This window comes from Bombina bombina, chromosome 5, assembly GCF_027579735.1.
Source record: "Bombina bombina isolate aBomBom1 chromosome 5, aBomBom1.pri, whole genome shotgun sequence".
Classification (NCBI taxonomy): domain Eukaryota; kingdom Metazoa; phylum Chordata; class Amphibia; order Anura; family Bombinatoridae; genus Bombina; species Bombina bombina.
In genome coordinates, this window is record NC_069503.1 from 167,089,708 (window position 1) to 167,108,685 (window position 18,978).

At 37.9% G+C, this 18,978-nt stretch overlaps 1 protein-coding gene across 1 annotated transcript in view; it reads left to right on the top strand.

Moving 5' to 3' along the window:
• DLEC1 (DLEC1 cilia and flagella associated protein) overlaps positions 1-18,978 on the top strand; it is a 275,413-nt gene that overhangs the window by 137,438 nt on the left and 118,997 nt on the right. The window contains 5 exon segments of the mRNA XM_053715663.1: positions 10,038-10,177; positions 10,270-10,423; positions 11,267-11,377; positions 11,851-11,975; positions 13,496-13,504. Of these exon segments, the coding sequence (XP_053571638.1) occupies positions 10,038-10,177; positions 10,270-10,423; positions 11,267-11,377; positions 11,851-11,975; positions 13,496-13,504 (539 nt within the window).

Genomic DNA, 18,978 nt, shown 5'->3' on the forward strand with positions numbered 1-18,978 from the left:
TATCCCTATGTACCCCTAATCTGCTGCCCCTAACATCGCCGACACCTACATAATATTTATTAACCCCTAATCTGCCGCCCCCAACGTCGCCGCTACCTACCTACACTTATTAACCCCTAATCTGCCGACCGGACCGCACCGCTACTATAATAAATGTATTAACCCCTAATCCGCCTCAATAACCCTATAATAAATAGTATTAACCCCTAATCTGCCCTCCCTAACATCGCCGACACGTAACTTCAAGCATTAACCCCTAATCTGCCGACCGGAGCTCACCGCTACTCTAATAAATTTTTTAACCCCTAAAGCTAATTCTAACCCTAACACCCCCCTAAGTTAAATATAATTTTTATCTAACGAAATAAATTAACTCTTATTAAATAAATTATTCCTATTTAAAGCTAAATACTTACCTGTAAAATAAACCCTAATATAGCTACAATATAAATAATAATTATATTGTAGCTATTTTAGGATTAATATTTATTTTACAGGCAACTTTGTAATTATTTTAACCAGGTACAATAGCTATTAAATAGTTAATAACTATTTAATAGTTACCTAGTTAAAATAATTACAAAATTACCTGTAAAATAAATCCTAACCTAAGTTACAATTAAACCTAACACTACACTATCAATAAATTAATTAAATACAATACCTACAAATAAATACAATTAAATAAACTAACTAAAGTACAAAAAATAAAAAAGAACTAAGTTACAAAAAATAAAAAAATATTTACAAACATTAGAAAAATATTACAACAATTTTAAACTAATTACACCTACTCTAAGCCCCCTAATAAAATAACAAAGACCCCCAAAATAAAAAAATGCCCTACCCTATTCTAAAATTAAAATAGAAAAGCTCCTTTACCTTACCAGCCCTGAAAAGGGCCCTTTGCGGGGCATGCCCCAAAGAATTCAGCTCTTTTGCCTGTAAAAAAAAAAGCATACAATACCCCCCAACATTACAACCCACCACCCACATACCCCTAATCTAACCCAAACCCCCCTTAAATAAACCTAACACTAAGCCCCTGAAGATCTCCCTACCTTGTCTTCACCACACCGGGTTCACCGATTCGTCCTGGCTCCAACGTCTTCATCCAAGCCCAAGCGGGGGGCTGAAGACGTCCATGATCCGACTGAAGTCTTCATCCAAGCCGGAGCTGAAGAGGTCCATGATCGGGCTGAAGTCTTCATCCAAGCGGGAGCTGAAGAGGTCCATGATCGGGCTGAAGTCTTCTATCAAGCGGCATCTTCAATCTTCTTTCTTCCGGATCCATGGTCATCCCGCCGACGCGGAACATCCATCTTCACCGACGACTTCCCGATGAATGACGGTTCCTTTAAGGGACGTCATCCAAGATGGCGTCCCTCGAATTCCGATTGGCTGATAGGATTCTATCAGCCAATCGGAATTAAGGTAGGAAAATTCTGATTGGCTGATGGAATCAGCCAATCAGAATCAAGTTCAATCCGATTGGCTGATCCGATCAGCCAATCAGATTGAGCTCGCATTCTATTGGCTGATCGGAACAGCCAATAGAATGCGAGCTCAATCTGATTGGCTGATCGGATCAGCCAATCGGATTGAACTTGATTCTGATTGGCTGATTCCATCAGCCAATCAGAATTTTCCTACCTTAATTCCTATTGGCTGATAGAATCCTATCAGCCAATCGGAATTCGAGGGACGCCATCTTGGATGACGTCCCTTAAAGGAACCGTCATTCATCGGGAAGTCATCGGTGAAGATGGATGTTCCGCGTCGGCGGGATGACCATGGATTCGGAAGAAAGAAGATTGAAGATGCCGCTTGATAGAAGACTTCAGCCCGATCATGGACCTCTTCAGCTCCCGCTTGGATGAAGACTTCAGCCCGATCATGGACCTCTTCAGCTCCGGCTTGGATGAAGACTTCAGTCGGATCATGGACATCTTCAGCCCCCCGCTTGGGCTTGGATGAAGACGTCGGAGCCAGGACGAATCGGTGAACCCGGTGTGGTGAAGACAAGGTAGGGAGATCTTCAGGGGCTTAGTGTTAGGTTTATTTAAGGGGGGTTTGGGTTAGATTAGGGGTATGTGGGTGGTGGGTTGTAATGTTGGGGGGGGGTTTTGTATGTTTTTTTTTACAGGCAAAAGAGCTGAATTCTTTGGGGCATGCCCAGCAAAGGGCCCTTTTCAGGGCTGGTAAGGTAAAAGAGCTTTTCTATTTTAATTTTAGAATATGGTAGGGCATTTTTTTATTTTGGGGGGCTTTGTTGTTTTATTAGGGGGCTTAGAGTAGGTGTAATTAGTTTAAAATTGTTGTAATATTTTTCTAATGTTTGTAAATATTTTTTTATTTTTTGTAACTTAGTTCTTTTTTATTTTTTGTACTTTAGTTAGTGTATTTAATTGTATTTATTTGTAGGTATTGTATTTAATTAATTTATTGATAGTGTAGTGTTAGGTTTAATTGTAGGTAATTGTAGGTAGTTTATTTAATTTATTTATTGATAGTGTAGTGTTAGGTTTAATTGTAACTTAGGTTAGGATTTATTTTACAGGTAATTTTGTAATTATTTTAACTAGGTAGCTATTAAATAGTTCTTAACTATTTAATAGCTATTGTACCTGGTTAAAATAATTACAAAGTTGCCTGTAAAATAAATATTAATCCTAAAATAGCTACAATATAATTATAATTTATATTGTAGCTATATTAGGGTTTATTTTACAGGTAAGTATTTAGCTTTAAATAGGAATAATTTATTTAATAAGAGTAAATTTATTTCGTTAGATTTAAATTATATTTAACTTAGGGGGGGTGTTAGTGTTAGGGTTAGACTTAGCTTTAGGGGTTAATACGTTTATTAGAGTAGCGGTGAGATCCGGTCGGCAGATTAGGGGTTAATAATTGTAGGTAGGTGGAGGCGACGTTGGGGGCGGCAGATTAGGGGTTAATAAATATAATATAGGGGTCGGCGGTGTTAGGGGCAGCAGATTAGGGGTACATAGGGATAAGGTAGGTTGCGGCAGTGTACGGAGCGGCAGATTAGGGGTTAATAATAATATGCAGGTGTCGGCGATAGCGGGGGCGGCAGATTAGGGGTTAATAAGTGTAAGGTTAGGGGTGTTTAGACTCGGGGTACATGTTAGAGTGTTAGGTGCAGACGTAGGAAGTGTTTCCCCATAGCAAACAATGGGGCTGCGTTAGGAGCTGAACTCTGCTTTTTTGCAGGTGTTAGTTTTTTTTTCATCTCAAACAGCCCCATTGTTTCCTATGGGGGAATCGTGCACGAGCACGTTTTTGAAGCTGGCCGCGTCCGTAAGCACCACTGGAATTTAGAGTTGCAGTGGCGGTAAATATGCTATACGCTCCCTTTTTGGAGCCTAACGCAGCCCTTCTGTGAACTCTAAATACCAGCGGTATTTAAAAGGTGCGGGCGAAAAAAAGCACGCGTAGCTAACGCACCCCTTTGGCCGCAGAAGTCTAAATCTAGACTTCATCGCAAAGCTATATAACTATGCTAGTAACTTGTGCTAAGGCTTGCAAAAACAAAACAAATAAAACAATCAATAAAAACATTTTCTTTAAAATTAATTTCTTCACACTTGCTCTTTGAACTACTAAAAAAATAACCTAGTGTTACTTTATTCTGTAATGTTTATAATTCTCAAAATATGATCTTAATAGAATCAGCTATCTCATCTGATATTAACACTATTAATTTATTAATTATTTTATGCAACCTAAATTCTCTTGCGCTCCTGAATGAGAAAAGAATACAGCCATAACATTGTTAAAACTACAAAATCTCTTTAAAGGTAAACACATACTTATGGTAAAATTATTCCCTTCACTGTCAAACGCCTGGAATTGCAAATCCAAATAGCAAATACCATACCTGTTAAATAAGAGAAAAATACATCTACTATAGTAACACAGATCCAATAAAAGATGGTAAGTAGAAAATATACCATCAGTATAATTATACCACTCCCAAAACTCATATTTCTCTTTAGAATTGTTACAAATATCTAGCTGAGGCATGTCCTTAAAGGGACACTGAACCCAAATTGTTCTTTTGTGATTAAGATAGAGCATGTAATTTTAAGCAACTTTCTAATTTACTCCTATTATCACATTTTCTTCGTTCTCTTGCTATTTTTATTTGAAAAAGAAGGCATCTACGCTATTTTTTTTATTCAGAACCCTGGATAGCACTTGTTTATTGGTGGGTAAATTTATCCACCAATCAGCAAGAACAACCCAGGTTGTTCACCAAAAATGGGCTGACATCTAATCTTACATTCCTGCATTTCAAATATAGATACCAAGAGAATGAAGAAAATTTGATAATAGTAGTAAATTAGAAAGTTGCTTAAAATTTCATGCTCTATATGAATCACTAAAGAAAAAATATGGGTTCAGTGTCCCTTTAATCTTTTATTTTAAGTAGTTTGATTTATACACTAAGGAATGATTGCAATGTAAAATTCCTACAAAAAAAAATCTTATTCTCATACATTTCTCCATTGTAAGACACATCAATGTTTAAAGTTACACCCCTATCTGGAAGATTACTTTGTTTATGTACATAACCTACAGTGTGTACTAATACTAATAAAGCATACTTTTCAGCAGACAAAGATATATGACTTCTTATAACCAATATAATTCATAAAAAATAACACAATTACTTGAGAATACAAAACAAGCAATATAACGGCTAGATTTAGAGTTTTGTCGGTAACGACCCGCGTAGCTAACGCTGGCTTTTTTTCCCCGCACCTTTTAAATACCGCTGGTATTTAGAGTTCACAGAAGGGCTGCGTTAGGCTCCAAAAAGGGAGCGTAGAGCATAATTTACCGCCACTGCAACTCTAAATACCAGCGGTGCTTACGGACGCGGCCAGCTTCAAAAACGTGCTCGTGCACGATTCCCCCATAGGAAACAATGGGGCAGTTTGAGCTGAAAAAAAACCTAACACCTGCAAAAAAGCAGCGTTCAGCTCCTAACGCAGCCCCATTGTTTCCTATGGGGAAACACTTCCTAAGTCTGCACCTATCACCCTAAAATGACCCAGAGTCTAAACACCCCTAACCTTACACTTATTAACCCCTAATCTGCCGCCCCCACTATCGCTGACACCTGCATATTTTTTTTAACCCCTAATCTGCCGCTCCGTACACCGCCGCAACCTACATTATACCTATGTACCCCTAATCTGCTGCCCCTAACACCGCCGACCCCTATATTATATTTATTAACCCCTAATCTGCCGCCCCCAACGTCGCCGCCACCTACCTACACTTATTAACCCCTAATCTGCCGACCGGACCTCACCGCTACTCTAATAAAGTTATTAACCCCTAATCCGCCTCACTAACCCTATAATAAATAGTATTAACCCCTAATCTGCCCTCCCTAACATCGCCGACACCTAACTTCAAGTATTAACCCCTAATCTGCCGACCGGACCTCACCGCTACTCTAATAAATGTATTAACCCCTAAAGCTAAGTCTAACCCTAACCTTAACACCCCCCTAAATTAAATATAATTTTATTCTAACGAAATAAATTAACTCTTATTAAATAAATTATTCCTATTTAAAGCTAAATGCTTACCTGTAAAATAAATCCTAATATAGCTACAATATAAATAATAATTATTTTGTAGCTATTTTAGGATTAATATTTATTTTACAGGCAACTTTGTATTTATTTTAACCAGGTACAATAGCTATTAAATAGTTAATAACTATTTAATAGCTACCTAGTTAAAATAATTACAAAATTAAACCTAACACTACACTATCAATAAATTAATTAAATAAAATACCTACAATTATCTACAATTAAACCTAACACTACACTATCAATAAATTAATTAAATACAATACCTACAAATAAATACAATTAAATAAACTAACTAAAGTACAAAAAATAAAAAAGAACTAAGTTACAAAAAATAAAAAAATATTTACAAACATTAGAAAAATATTACAACAATTTTAAACTAATTACACCTACTCTAAGCCCCCTAATAAAATAACAAAGCCCCCCAAAATAAAAAAATGCCCTACCCTATTCTAAAATTAAAATATAAAAGCTCTTTTACCTTACCAGCCCTTAAAAGGGCCTTTTGCGGGGCATGCCCCAAAGAATTCAGCTCTTTTGCCTGGAAAAAAAACCATACAATAAATAAATAAACCTAACACTAAGCCCCTGAAGATCTTCCTACCTTATCTTCACCACACCGGGTATCACCGATCGGTCCAGGCTCCGAAGTCTTGATCCAAGCCCAAGCGGGGGCTGAAGACATCCATCCTCCGGCTGAAGTCTTGATCCAAGCGGCGGCTGAAGAAGTCCATCTTCGGGCAGAAGTCTTCATCCTATCCGGGCAGAAGAGGAGATCCGGACCGGTAGACATCTTTATCCAAGCAGCATCTTCTATCTTCTTCCATCCGATGACGAGCGGCTCCATCTTCAAGACCTCCGGCGCGGATCCATCCTCTTCTTCCGACGTCCTAAAACAGAATGAAGGTTCCTTTAAGGGACGTCATCCAAGATGGCGTCCCTCGAATTCCGATTGGCTGATAGGATTCTATCAGCCAATCGGAATTAAGGTAGGAAAATTCTGATTGGCTGATGTAATCATCCAATCAGATTCAAGTTCAATCCGATTGGCTGATCCAATCAGCCAATCGGATTGAACTTGAATCTGATTGGCTGATTCAATCAGCCAATCAGATTTTTTCTACCTTAATTACGATTGGCTGATAGAATCCTATCAGCCAATCGGCATTCGAGGAACGCCATCTTTGATGACGTCCCTTAAAGGAACCTTCATTCGTCGTCTAGTCGTCGGAAGAAGAGGATGGATCCGCGCCGGAGGTCTTGAAGATGGAGCCGCTCGTCGTCGGATGGAAGAAGATAGAAGATGCCGCTTGGATGAAGATGTTTGCCGGTCCGGATGTCCTCTTCTGCCCGGATAGGATGAAGACTTCTGCCCAAAGATGGACTTCTTCAGCCGCCACTTGGATCAAGACTTCAGCCGGAGGATGGACGTCTTCAGCCCCCGCTTGGGCTTGGATCAAGACATCGGAGCCTGGACGGATCGGTGATACCCGGCGTGGTGAAGATAAGGTAGGAAGATCTTCAGGGGCTTAGTGTTAGGTTTATTTAAGAGGTGTTTGGGTTAGATTAGGGGTATGTGGGTGGTGGGTTGTAATGTTGGGGGGGTATTATATATTTTTTTTTTTTCCAGGCAAAAGAGCTGAATTCTTTGGGGCATGCCCCGCAAAAGGCCCTTTTAAGGGCTGGTAAGGTAAAAGAGCTTTTATATTTTAATTTTAGAATAGGGTAGGGCATTTTTTTATTTTGGGGGGCTTTGTTATTTTATTAGGGGGCTTAGAGTAGGTGTAATTAGTTTAAAATTGTTGTAATATTTTTCTAATGTTTGTAAATATTTTTTTATTTTTTGTAACTTAGTTCTTTTTTATTTTTTGTACTTTAGTTAGTTTATTTAATTGTATTTATTTGTAGGTATTGTATTTAATTAATTTATTGATAGTGTAGTGTTAGGTTTAATTGTAGATAATTGTAGGTATTTTATTTAATTAATTTATTGATAGTGTAGTGTTAGGTTTAATTGTAACTTAGGTTAGGATTTATATTACAGGTAATTTTGTAATTATTTTAACTAGGTAGCTATTAAATAGTTATTAACTATTTAATAGCTATTGTACCTGGTTAAAATAAATACAAAGTTGCCTGTAAAATAAATATTAATCCTAAAATAGCTACAATTTAATTATAATTTATATTGTAGCTATATTAGGATTTATTTTACAGGTAAGTATTTAGCTTTAAATAGTAATAATTTATTTAATAAGAGTTAATTTATTTCGTTAGAATAAAATTATATTTAACTTAGGGGGGTGTTAGGGTTAGGGTTAGACTTAGTTTTAGGGGTTAATACATTTATTAGAGTAGCGGTGAGGTCCGGTCGGCAGATTAGGGGTTAATAATTGTAGGTAGGTGGCGGCGACGTTGGGGGCGGCAGATTAGGGGTTAATAAATATAATATAGGGGTCGCAGTGTTAGGGGCAGCAGATTAGGGGTACATAGGGATAATGTAGGTTGCGGCGGTGTGTGGTCGGCAGATTAGGGGTTAAAAAATTTTATTAGAGTGGCGGCGATGTGGGGGGGCCTCGGTTTAGGGGTGCATAGGTAGTTTATGGGTGTTAGTGTACTTTAGAGCACAGTAGTTAAGAGCTTTATGAACCGGCGTTAGCCCAGAAAGCTCTTAACTCCTGGCTTTTTTCTGCGGCTGGAGTTTTGTCATTAGATTTCTAACGCTCACTTCTACCGGTGTTAGAAAGATCCCATTGAAAAGATAGGATACGCAAATGGCGTAGGGGGATCTGCGGTATGGAAAAGTTGCGGCTGGAAAGTGAGCGTTAGACCCTTTCTTGACTGACTCTAAATACCAGCGGTAGCCCAAAACCAGCGTTAGGAGCCTATAACGCTGGTTTTGACGGCTAACGACAAACTCTAAATCTAGGCGTAAGTAAATAAGTTAAAACAATACTCCCCTAATTTCGCTGGGGATGACTATGTAGTACCATAACAGGTACATAACTCCAACAATCAAGGCACAGTCAAGAGAAGAATAGTCTTTATGTTCTGAAGACGCACATCATAGGAAACAGTTATAGGTTGCCCAGAGTCCACTTCTGGGGTTTGGTACTTTTTTTCTTTCTTTTTTTCTTCACCTAGGCGCCAGGCATTTCTTTATATAAAAGTTTTACTTGCATTCAATCTTTTAGAGAGTGCACTATGGGAATGTATCCGTACAGCTTAACCTACAAAAACATTCCTTCACATTCAAGCAACAATAGACTAAACCCTTTGTTTTAACTTGAGCAAACCCCATATTCACTTCATACTTGTATACACAGGGCAACACAATACAATACACACAAATAAACATCAATCAGTGAGTACTCAGCTCCAGTGATATCCATGTCTATCTATATATAATATGGTGCAAGACTCTAACTTGCAGAATGACTTTTAACCCTTCAAATACCATGCAAGACTTTAACTTGCAGAGGAACTATTATAGTGCAAAACTCTAACTTGCAGAGGAACTATTAACCCTTTCAATACAGTGCAAGACTCAAACTTGCCTGTGGTGAGACTCAAACTCACGTTTTATACATTATTAAACCCTTCAGACCTTTGGTCCAAATTCACAGAGGGAAGCAAGAGATTAAACACTTCTTCTTACTTACCCAGTGTGAATCCTATCTTCTGACACCAGAACTGTTAGGTCTCGGATCGCCGGGGTACCACTTCATTATCTTCATAATAACAATCAGTATTCTACACTTATCACTGGAATTGAGTATTTCACAGTCAAGGCCTTGGAGAGCAATCAGAGACACACACACATGATGGAATCTCAATCTGCTCTAGTTTATTCTTAGCAGAGCTGGGTTATATATTACATTAAATACATGTAACGACACAGAGGGTCTTCATACACACTATTACAAGTTAGTTAATACAACTTAACAGACATAAAATCCTTTGTATAAGAGTGGAAACATTCATCCTTGAACAACAAGATAACATAGGAATGTAAAAATGCTCTTAGTTGCATGGTTACCTTAGTAACGAGATAAGGATGTTACTCCCCAAAGAACAGATGTCATATAACAAAATACAGAAAAAACAGAACAGTTCAATATCAGTACAACAGTTCATTATTAGTTCATCAATGGCTTCTTAGATACAAAATGGCAGCACTATGCTTATATATTCTTACACTAATACTGTCATTTGATTTAAGAATACTTAAGATAGGCATAAGGCCATCCTGAGTATTAGTTAAGCTTACGTATTATTAGTAGGCTAGATGGACCTGATTTCTATGTGTTTCAAAGTCTATGTTTTTATGTTTTCATAATCACTATATATATATTTATATTTAATGTTAAGTGATAGAGGTCTCTGTTTGATGTTCAGGTGTCACAGTTATTTGTCCATCCAGACAGCGGCAAGTTGCCACCCTTGGGCTCTGCCACGGTGTCTGTCATATTTCAGCCATTGGTTTGTCAGAGGCTGCAGACAGTGTTGGATCTGGAAATAGAACAAGGAGAAAGGAGGTAAGAGGTAACAAAGGTAACAGAGGTTAGTCTGATGGGCGGCATATTATTTATGAGTCTTTGCTATGTACAATTGCTTCCTTCTGTTGCAGCCATCTGCCTGTGACGGCCGACGTACAGATACCCCAGGTGTGCCTGCTGTGTGCTGTCCTCCAGTTTACTGATGTCTATGTTGATGTCCCAACTCAATCAACTGTAAAGATATTTAACCAAGGAAAGCTGCCAGCAAAGTTTTCCTGGGGAGAGGTTAGTGATTTGTTAGGCATATTTATTATAAAGGGCACAATACTGAATCTTGTTGTCATTAACCATTTACGTACTAGGGTAACATTTTTGACAATTAACTTGTTATCTGTGGTACATCATTCTTGATTGGTTCAGAGGCACAAACTGGCTGTCAGCACTTTAGCCCAGACTGTAAGAAACATCCCAGTCTCCCAATGAGAGTAAGTTATAGTGAAAACATCAAGAAGATAAGGTTGTTTATTAAAGCACCAGTAAATTCATTAGATGTGCATAATCAATAAATGCATGATAACGATACAATGCAATAGCACTTAGTCTGAACTTCACATGAGTAGTAGATTTTTTTCTGACACATTTCAAAGTTATGTCCATTTCCACTCCTCTTGTACCATGTGACAGCCATCAGCCAATCATATATGTATATTCTGTGAATTCTTGCGGATGCTCAGTAGGAGCTGATGACTCAAAAAGTGTAAATATAAAAAGACTGTGCTCATTTGTTAATAAATTGGAAAGTTGTTTAAAATTGCTGCTCTATCTGAATCATGAATGTTTAATTTTGACTTGAGTGTCCCTTTAAGTAGAATCCCAGGGAATCTTGTGGACTATCAGGACCTGTATTCTGCATATTAGTGCGATAGCAGAGGATGCAATTCCCGTTTGTTAAATGAATTGGAAACTTCAAAGAATGATGTAAAATAAAAGTGAATTAAATCAGGGTGTGATGGGTAATGATCATGGTATATAGATATAGTCTGGTATTCCCCAGTTACTACTTGTGTCATATGCTCAAGTCCTGATGGATACAACGAAGAACAAGTAGCCTGTTTATCTATTTTTCAGCTGCTTGGAGCTCACTCTAATTCCTGCTCAGCCTCTATAACCCCTGCAAGTGGCATGTTGGGACCAAATGAAGAGGCAGAGCTGTGTGTACATCTGACCGCACACACACTGGTAAGCAACAACTGTTATATAGTATATGTAAATGTGATAGCATCGCTGGTTGGTGTTTCTATAGGTTGCTATATACAATTGCAGTGCTGAGCCAAATCATACTAAATCTTACTAATAAATATGAGGTCTTCCAGCTCCCCCAGGAAGTCATTTACAAAGGGATTCCAGAGTGTGAGAGGCTCCTGGTCTGTGGTCTTTCTGACTTTGCTTTTTGATCATGATCACCTTTGAAAGCACAAACACTTTTATATATAACTGTCCCATGGGAGATACAAAAAATAAAAGAAAGTTGCCGAAAAATTATTTCTTAAAGGCACATTAAACCCAAACATTTTTATCAAGGATATGAAAGTGCTCTATGTAAATACACATACAAGACACCTTACAGCTGTATAAAGATAATATATCTGCCTCTGAAATATAACTGTGAGAATTGTATTTACGCTTTTAATAACTAATACCGATCTTTTTAGGATGAGTTAAGTGATATTTCCCTCTGCTGCACTGTTGAAGACATGAAGGAACCTCTAGTACTGAATATGAGAGTAAAAGCCAATGGACTACACGTCTCCTACTGTGTGCCTGGTGAAGAAGAGAAGTAAGTGTCATGGAAGTGAGTTAGGATTTAAAGGGACATTAAACACTTTGAGATGACAATATAAAATGATAAAACTGAAATATACTTTAATTATTTATATTTTGTCCCCTTTTCCTGTAATTTCATTCTGAAATTGTGAGCTTTTCAGTTCCTGTTAGAAATGGAAGTGCAGAACACTGTTAAATCCAGCACAACCATTGGCTGCACACTCTAGTAATCTATTTACAGTTGCAAGAAAAAGTATGTGAACCCTTTGGAATGATATGGATTTCTGCCCAAATTGGTCATAAAATGTGATCTGATCATCATCTAAGTCACAACAATAGACAATCACAGTCTGCTTAAACTAATAACACACAAAGAATGAAATGGTGCAATGTTTTTATTTAACACACCATGTACACATTCACAGTGCAGGTGGAAAAAGTATGTGAACCCCTAGACTAATGACATCTCCAAGAGCTAATTGGAGTGAGATGTCAGCCAACTGGAGTCCAATCAATGAGATGAGATTGGAGGTGTTGGTTACAGCTGCCCTGCCCTATAAAAAACACACACCAGTTCTGGGTTTGCTTTTCACAAGAAGCATTGCCTGATGTGAATGATGCCTCTCACAAAAGAGCTCTCAGAAGACCTACAATTAAGAATTGTTGACTTGCATAAAGTTGGAAAGGGTTATAAAAGTATCTCTAAAAGCCTTGCTGTTCAGCACTGCTGCTACTCTCCCTAGAAGTGGCCGTCCTGTAAAGATGACTGCAAGAGCAGAGCGCAGACTGCTCAATGAGGTGAAGAAGAATCCTAGAGTGTCAGCTAAAGACTTACAAAAGTCACTGGCAAATGCTAGCGAATCTACAATACGTAAAACACTAAACAAGAATGGATTTCATGGGAGGATACCACAGAGGAAGCCACTGCTGTCCAAACAAAACATTGCTGCACGTTTACAGTTTGCACAAGAGCACCTGGATGTTCCACAGCAGTACTGGCAAAATATTCTGTGGACAGATGAAACCAAAGTTGAGTTGTTTGGAAGAAACACACAACACTATGTGTGGCGAAAAAGAGGCACAGCACACCAACATCAAAACCTCATCCCAACTGTGAAGTATGGTGGTGGGGGCATCATGGTTTGGGGCTGCTTTGCTGCGTCAGGGCCTGGACGGATTGCTATCATCAAAGGAAAAATTAATTCCCAAGTTTATCAAGATATCTGAAGCTCAACAGAACATGGGTGTTGCAACAGGACAATGACCCAAAGCATAGAAGTAAATCAACAACAGAATGGCTTAAACAGAAGAAAATACGCCTTCTGAAGTGGCCCAGTCAGAGTCCTGACCTCAACCCGATTGAGATTCTGTGGCATGACCTCAAGAAAGCGATTCCCACCAGACATCCCAAGAATATTGCTGAACTGAAACAGTTCTGTAAAGAGGAATGGTCAAGAATTACTCCTGACCGTTGTGCACGTCTGATCTGCAACTACAGGAAACGTTTGGTTGAAGTTATTGCTGCGAAAGGAGGTTCAACCAGTTATTAAATCCAAGGGTTCACATACTTTTTCCACCTGCACTGTGAATGTTTACATGGTGTGTTCAATAAAAACAAGGCAACATTTCATTCTTTGTGTGTTATTAGTTTAAGCAGACTGTGATTGTCTATTGTTGTGACTTAGATGATGATCAGATCACATTTTATGACCAATTTGTGCAGAAATCCATATCATTCCAAAGGGTTCACATACTTTTTCTTGCAACTGTATAACTGTCCCTAATTAGCCACAGCAGAGAAGGTAACTTAAATTACAACATGGCAGCACCCATTGTTTTATAGACACTAAAACTTTACAATTATTTTGTCAATATTTAGACAACTAATGAAACTTTAAAACAATACATCTACGTGTTATTCTCAGACTAATCTTTTCTTTGAATGCATAATTCTATCTAGCCTTTATTTAGTGTTTAATGTCCCTTTTAAAGGGACAGTAAACACCTTGTAATTACAATATTTATCTTGTGTTTTGCTGTAGAATAACATATCAGCCAAGTTATAACGTTTTTAAAACAAACTAACATCGATTATTTTTATAGAACCAAACTCCACCCACCATTTGGCTTATTTTGAGGAGCCAATCTGAGCTTTAGTCCAAAGACAACAAGGCTTGTCACTGTCATAAATTTAGTATAAAGTGCATTGTTTTGCAGTTGTAACCAGTTAAATCCAGTTAGGGACAGATATGTAGCAGGGATAGCCTTGAGAAATCAGCAGGGTGAATTTCATGTTTTAAGAATTAAAAATTGCTCACATTTCTGACCTAAATTATACGAAACTGGGCAAAATAAATAATGAAAATATATTGCAAAGTTGTTCTATTTTGCATAACAACATTTTATATACATTTTTATACAAATCTCAAGGTGTTTACTGTTACTTAAGAAAAGTCTTGACAGTGGTGGTATTTTCATTGTGTATTTTATAATGAGCAACTATTGTTGTGCAGGATAAAACACCTGCTTTGTTAGCACACACCACCATGATCTGTTGTCTTTGTAATTGCAGCGCTTTTACTTAATATCTCTAATACTACAAGAACATGCGAGTATTAATCCGATTAGTTTGCCAATGGTACCCCAAACCCACAATAAAACAGATTGCCTGTATGGCCTCGAATACATTTTATTGCAAAGCAAATATATATCTCAAAAACAGTTACAGCGTCACACGTCCACTAAAAGGAACATAAAAAGTCTGAATTACACTTTTAGGATTCAATAGAGTTTACAAATTGCAAATTATTTTCAAAATCACTCAGATTATCAAATTTACCTCCTCTAGGTATTCTTTGTAAAAGCTCATTGAGAACATATCTAAATATGCCCAAGAGTGTGTATGTGTCTTAAAGTTACAGTGAACACTTTAAGATTGTAATATAAAATGTTTAAATATGGGGGGGCGTGGCCAAGAGGCAGACATGGCGGACGGAAAATGCTATGGCTCTGAGGGTTGATAGCCTAATTTAACAATTGCCTACAGAACCACCCATGAATCAGGCAGACTAAACATATATTCAGACCCCTGAAACTACCCACGACCGGCACATACTTTTTGACTGTTGCCTCTCTACTTTTATGGGATATCGTGAACGGATGGATAAGCATGGGAGGCCTAACATATAGACTCTAGCACTATCTTTGCCCTGGTTTGCGGAGACTGGCCAGGTCAAATAGCCTACATGACTGCATGAGGGAATATTAGTTATCGTTATAATATCCTTCGCTCCCAGCTACTACGAAGTAATTTGCCCTTGATAAACTATGGAGGTGGAGCTGAACATGGCGGTGGCTCTACTCGAAGGCCTAGGGCATATGATGGACTTACGGTACAGACAACTTTGTGATGATGTCCATTCACTGGGCACAAAAAAAGATGGAGTGAATTCACATATAACGCAGAAAGAGAAGACCGGGAAGCAGCTTGGCAAAGAGCAGCGTGATAACGCTCCAAAACATTCGGAGAGTAACGCCACTTTAGCTCTGCACATCATCGTGAACACTCCCAGCTCTTCCATCCCATGTTCAGGAGCTACTGACAGTCTCACAGACATAGAGAAAGAATTCTTCTCTGTGCAGTCCGGGGTGGAATCAGATCTGTCCGCTATGCCTCTAACCCCCGGAGCGGCCGTACAACCACTTCAGATCTGGTGTGTCTCAGACGCACCAGTACATCAGCTCACTCAGCCGAACCTGGGTAGGAAGTTACTGTCCAACAAAGTCACCCGATGCCATCCACAAGATCCTCACACAACAACGGAGAGGCCTACCGGTCAGCAGTTGGACATTTCTCTGCGGGTCCCATTCCACAGCCACAGATCAGCAGCAGTCCACAGCGGGTATTGTACGGGTCGCAGGAAAGACTATAAGAACTATGAGCTTGATAGCAATAATACTGCACAGGCCCATACTAGACAGCCGAATAGCCCTTTTGACCCGGGTGGCCAGTCTCTCTATTTGCCCGCCTGTTATGCATGACTATACTTAGAGACTGCAGCTCAGTTCAATTTTCTAAAAGTTGTGAATACTATGTTTGCCAACATCATGGTCATTATTCCTTAAAGTTAGACAATTTGGTTTATTAAGTAACTGTTGCCTGTTCATTATCTTCTGGGGTTTACTTATGTGAGTCATGTTCATTCCGACTGAGCTCTCTTAGTAAATATATCACCCTGTATTTTCCTTATACCTAAAAGCTACCATAGACTCATTCCCCCCCTCTCATGTTATTCCACAAGGACATCAGATCCATCTCATACTGTATAGCCTAATATTACTGTTGGTTTATATGTAAAACAAGTTTTCTTTTTCTTACTGGAAATTAGCTTTCTTCCATGGATGTTAAAAGTTAAGAAATACCTGAACACAGGAATATACCACAGACCTATATAGGACTGTATACCCTAGCACTAATTTATATGTTGCTGCTGTATGTACCTTAGAACTGTGTATCTGGTAGTTATAGATTTAGAGTCACCTGTCACATGCTAAATTACTTTTTTTTTTTTTTTTTTTTTTTGAAGTGTAGTACATTTTATCTATATGCACGATTACTATGTATATTCCCTGAGGCTCTCTAAACGATGTTATAGTTTAAATCTGAGGCTAGTTAGCGAGCACACTGACCTTATATGCTGTTTCACATTTAGTCATGTCTCCTAGCCCTATTTATAACAGTACATGAAAGCAACTCATATTTTTCACTGTTAGAAGTCAAAAGATGTTTTGTTTGAACATAACTATGCCCAAACAGGTCCCAAAATGCCAGCTCTACCATCTGGCCCTATACTTAAATACTTTGTTGCCTGGATTCTTATATATAAGTTTTTATCGAAATGTCCTTGTTATATACACCGTAGACATATCTTACTTGCCTAGAGCATTTCTGCCCATGAGGATAAGAAAAAGTGTCAACATCCATTTATAGTGGGCTACAGTGGTAAATTCTTATACTCCAATGAAGATGGCTCACATACTTCTAGTACCCATCTTATAGCTACACTTTCTTCAAAGAAATATGTTGCACTGTTAGCCAGCTACTCAGATAAATTAACAGGTCATACACCTTTACATAGTGAATTCGCCCATATCAGCAGATGGTTTGTAGCTCACCCCAGTTTAGAAAAATATATCTTTATAAGGCTATGCTACTCTTAGATATTTATGTAATACCGTCACTGACTATGATATTAATCCCTCATTGAGTTATACCATTGACCCTCTTTGACTCTCCCCTTGTCAATCTGGGATTTAGCCTAAATTCTTATCTAATGTTATAACAGTATATATCCTTCAGAATATGTCAATTACCAGTGAATTATTATATGCACCACTATTTCTGCTCGTATATTAACTTTATTCAAACTTACATTATACAATAGTGTCTAAATAACAGCTTTAGTCTAGAGGAAGGCATACCTTGGGAAGGTACATCCCTGCATACATGATGATAAAATCTAATAATAATATGTGACACAAGCTGTATACAGTTCTCATAAAAGAGATCATTCTATTAAGCCAGCTCTCAATGCTCTCCTACTTAATTTTCTTTTTCACATAATAAACTAGACTGCCATACATTTTGAAGTTGTAGATGTGATCATAAAATAGATCTCTTTGAGATATGACAGGATTTAGTTGCACCTTAGATTTCTAGGCCGCAAATATACTGCTCTGTATTGTCCTACTTTAGATTACTTAGCCACACCACCTTTAACTACCACAGGACAGCTGATTCCACAATTTCATCTAACAACTATGCTTTCTATGTGAATGGCGTCTGATATTCCTAGTAACATAAAGACTAAGTCAGATGAGATTATTAACTAGCCTAGGCAAGAGAAGTTTATAAGCTATCATTTACCAATGTTCTTGCAAGCATGCTTATACAGAGATCTCTTTGTCATATTACTTTAAACTAGATAGATATATCCAGTCCACAGTTATATCCTTATATCATATTCATTGTTATTTCTGTCTGTAAATAAGCTCTACATATCATTGCTAATCTATATATCTTTTTATATATACTGAATGTCTGCCATCACCTAGTTAGAGAGTTCTGTATACGCTACACTATTTATTTTACTTAGCCATATTTATAGCCAACTTCCCATCAATAACTCCTTGGTCCAGAGTGACCATTTTAAATGCTACCCCTCCTTTATTTTGCTCATACGCAAGACCTGAGAGTGGTCCTAGATATTTTAGGAGGAAATGATTATAGACAATATCGTTACATTGAGTTTCAGGTTGCCATCTTATGGTGGCCCACTATATCTTCACTGCTATTTAGACTGTTAGATACTATTAATTAGACACGCCCCCCTATCCCCCTCCTTTTTGAGCGGCTCTCGCCCGCTGCATCCCCTTTCCCCATAAAACTATAGAGCTACCTCCTCCCTAGCCCTAACCTTACCTGATTGGATACCCTAATCTTCTTTTGATATAGCTGGGAAAGGACCATTCTTATTTCTATCATATTTACGATACTCTATAATAAACTGAAGTCTCTCTATGTGATAGCCCACATTTTATAGTAACGTTTGTGATACTTGATTACATTACATTGCTAATTATACTGTGTATTCATTGATCTGTAAATGTTTTGGGGCATACCCTGTATTCTGTATTTGCTCATGACTTCAATAAAAATTATTTAAAAAAAAAAAAAAAAAAAGTTTAAATATAACTTTCCATTCTAATTTCATTATTTTGAACCCTTTATCATGTAAATTAATACTAAAAGCACTCACTGCTGACTACCCCAGATTGGCTCCTGCATATATGGTAAATGGTGAGTGGAGTTTGGCTATTCAAAAACAACTGCAGCAAGCAAGATGTTAGTTTGTTTTTAAATTGTTTAAACTTTGTTGATATGTTATTCTATAACAAGGCAACAGAAATGTCTTGTGATTACAAGGTGTTTAGTGTATATTTAAGTACTTTATAGT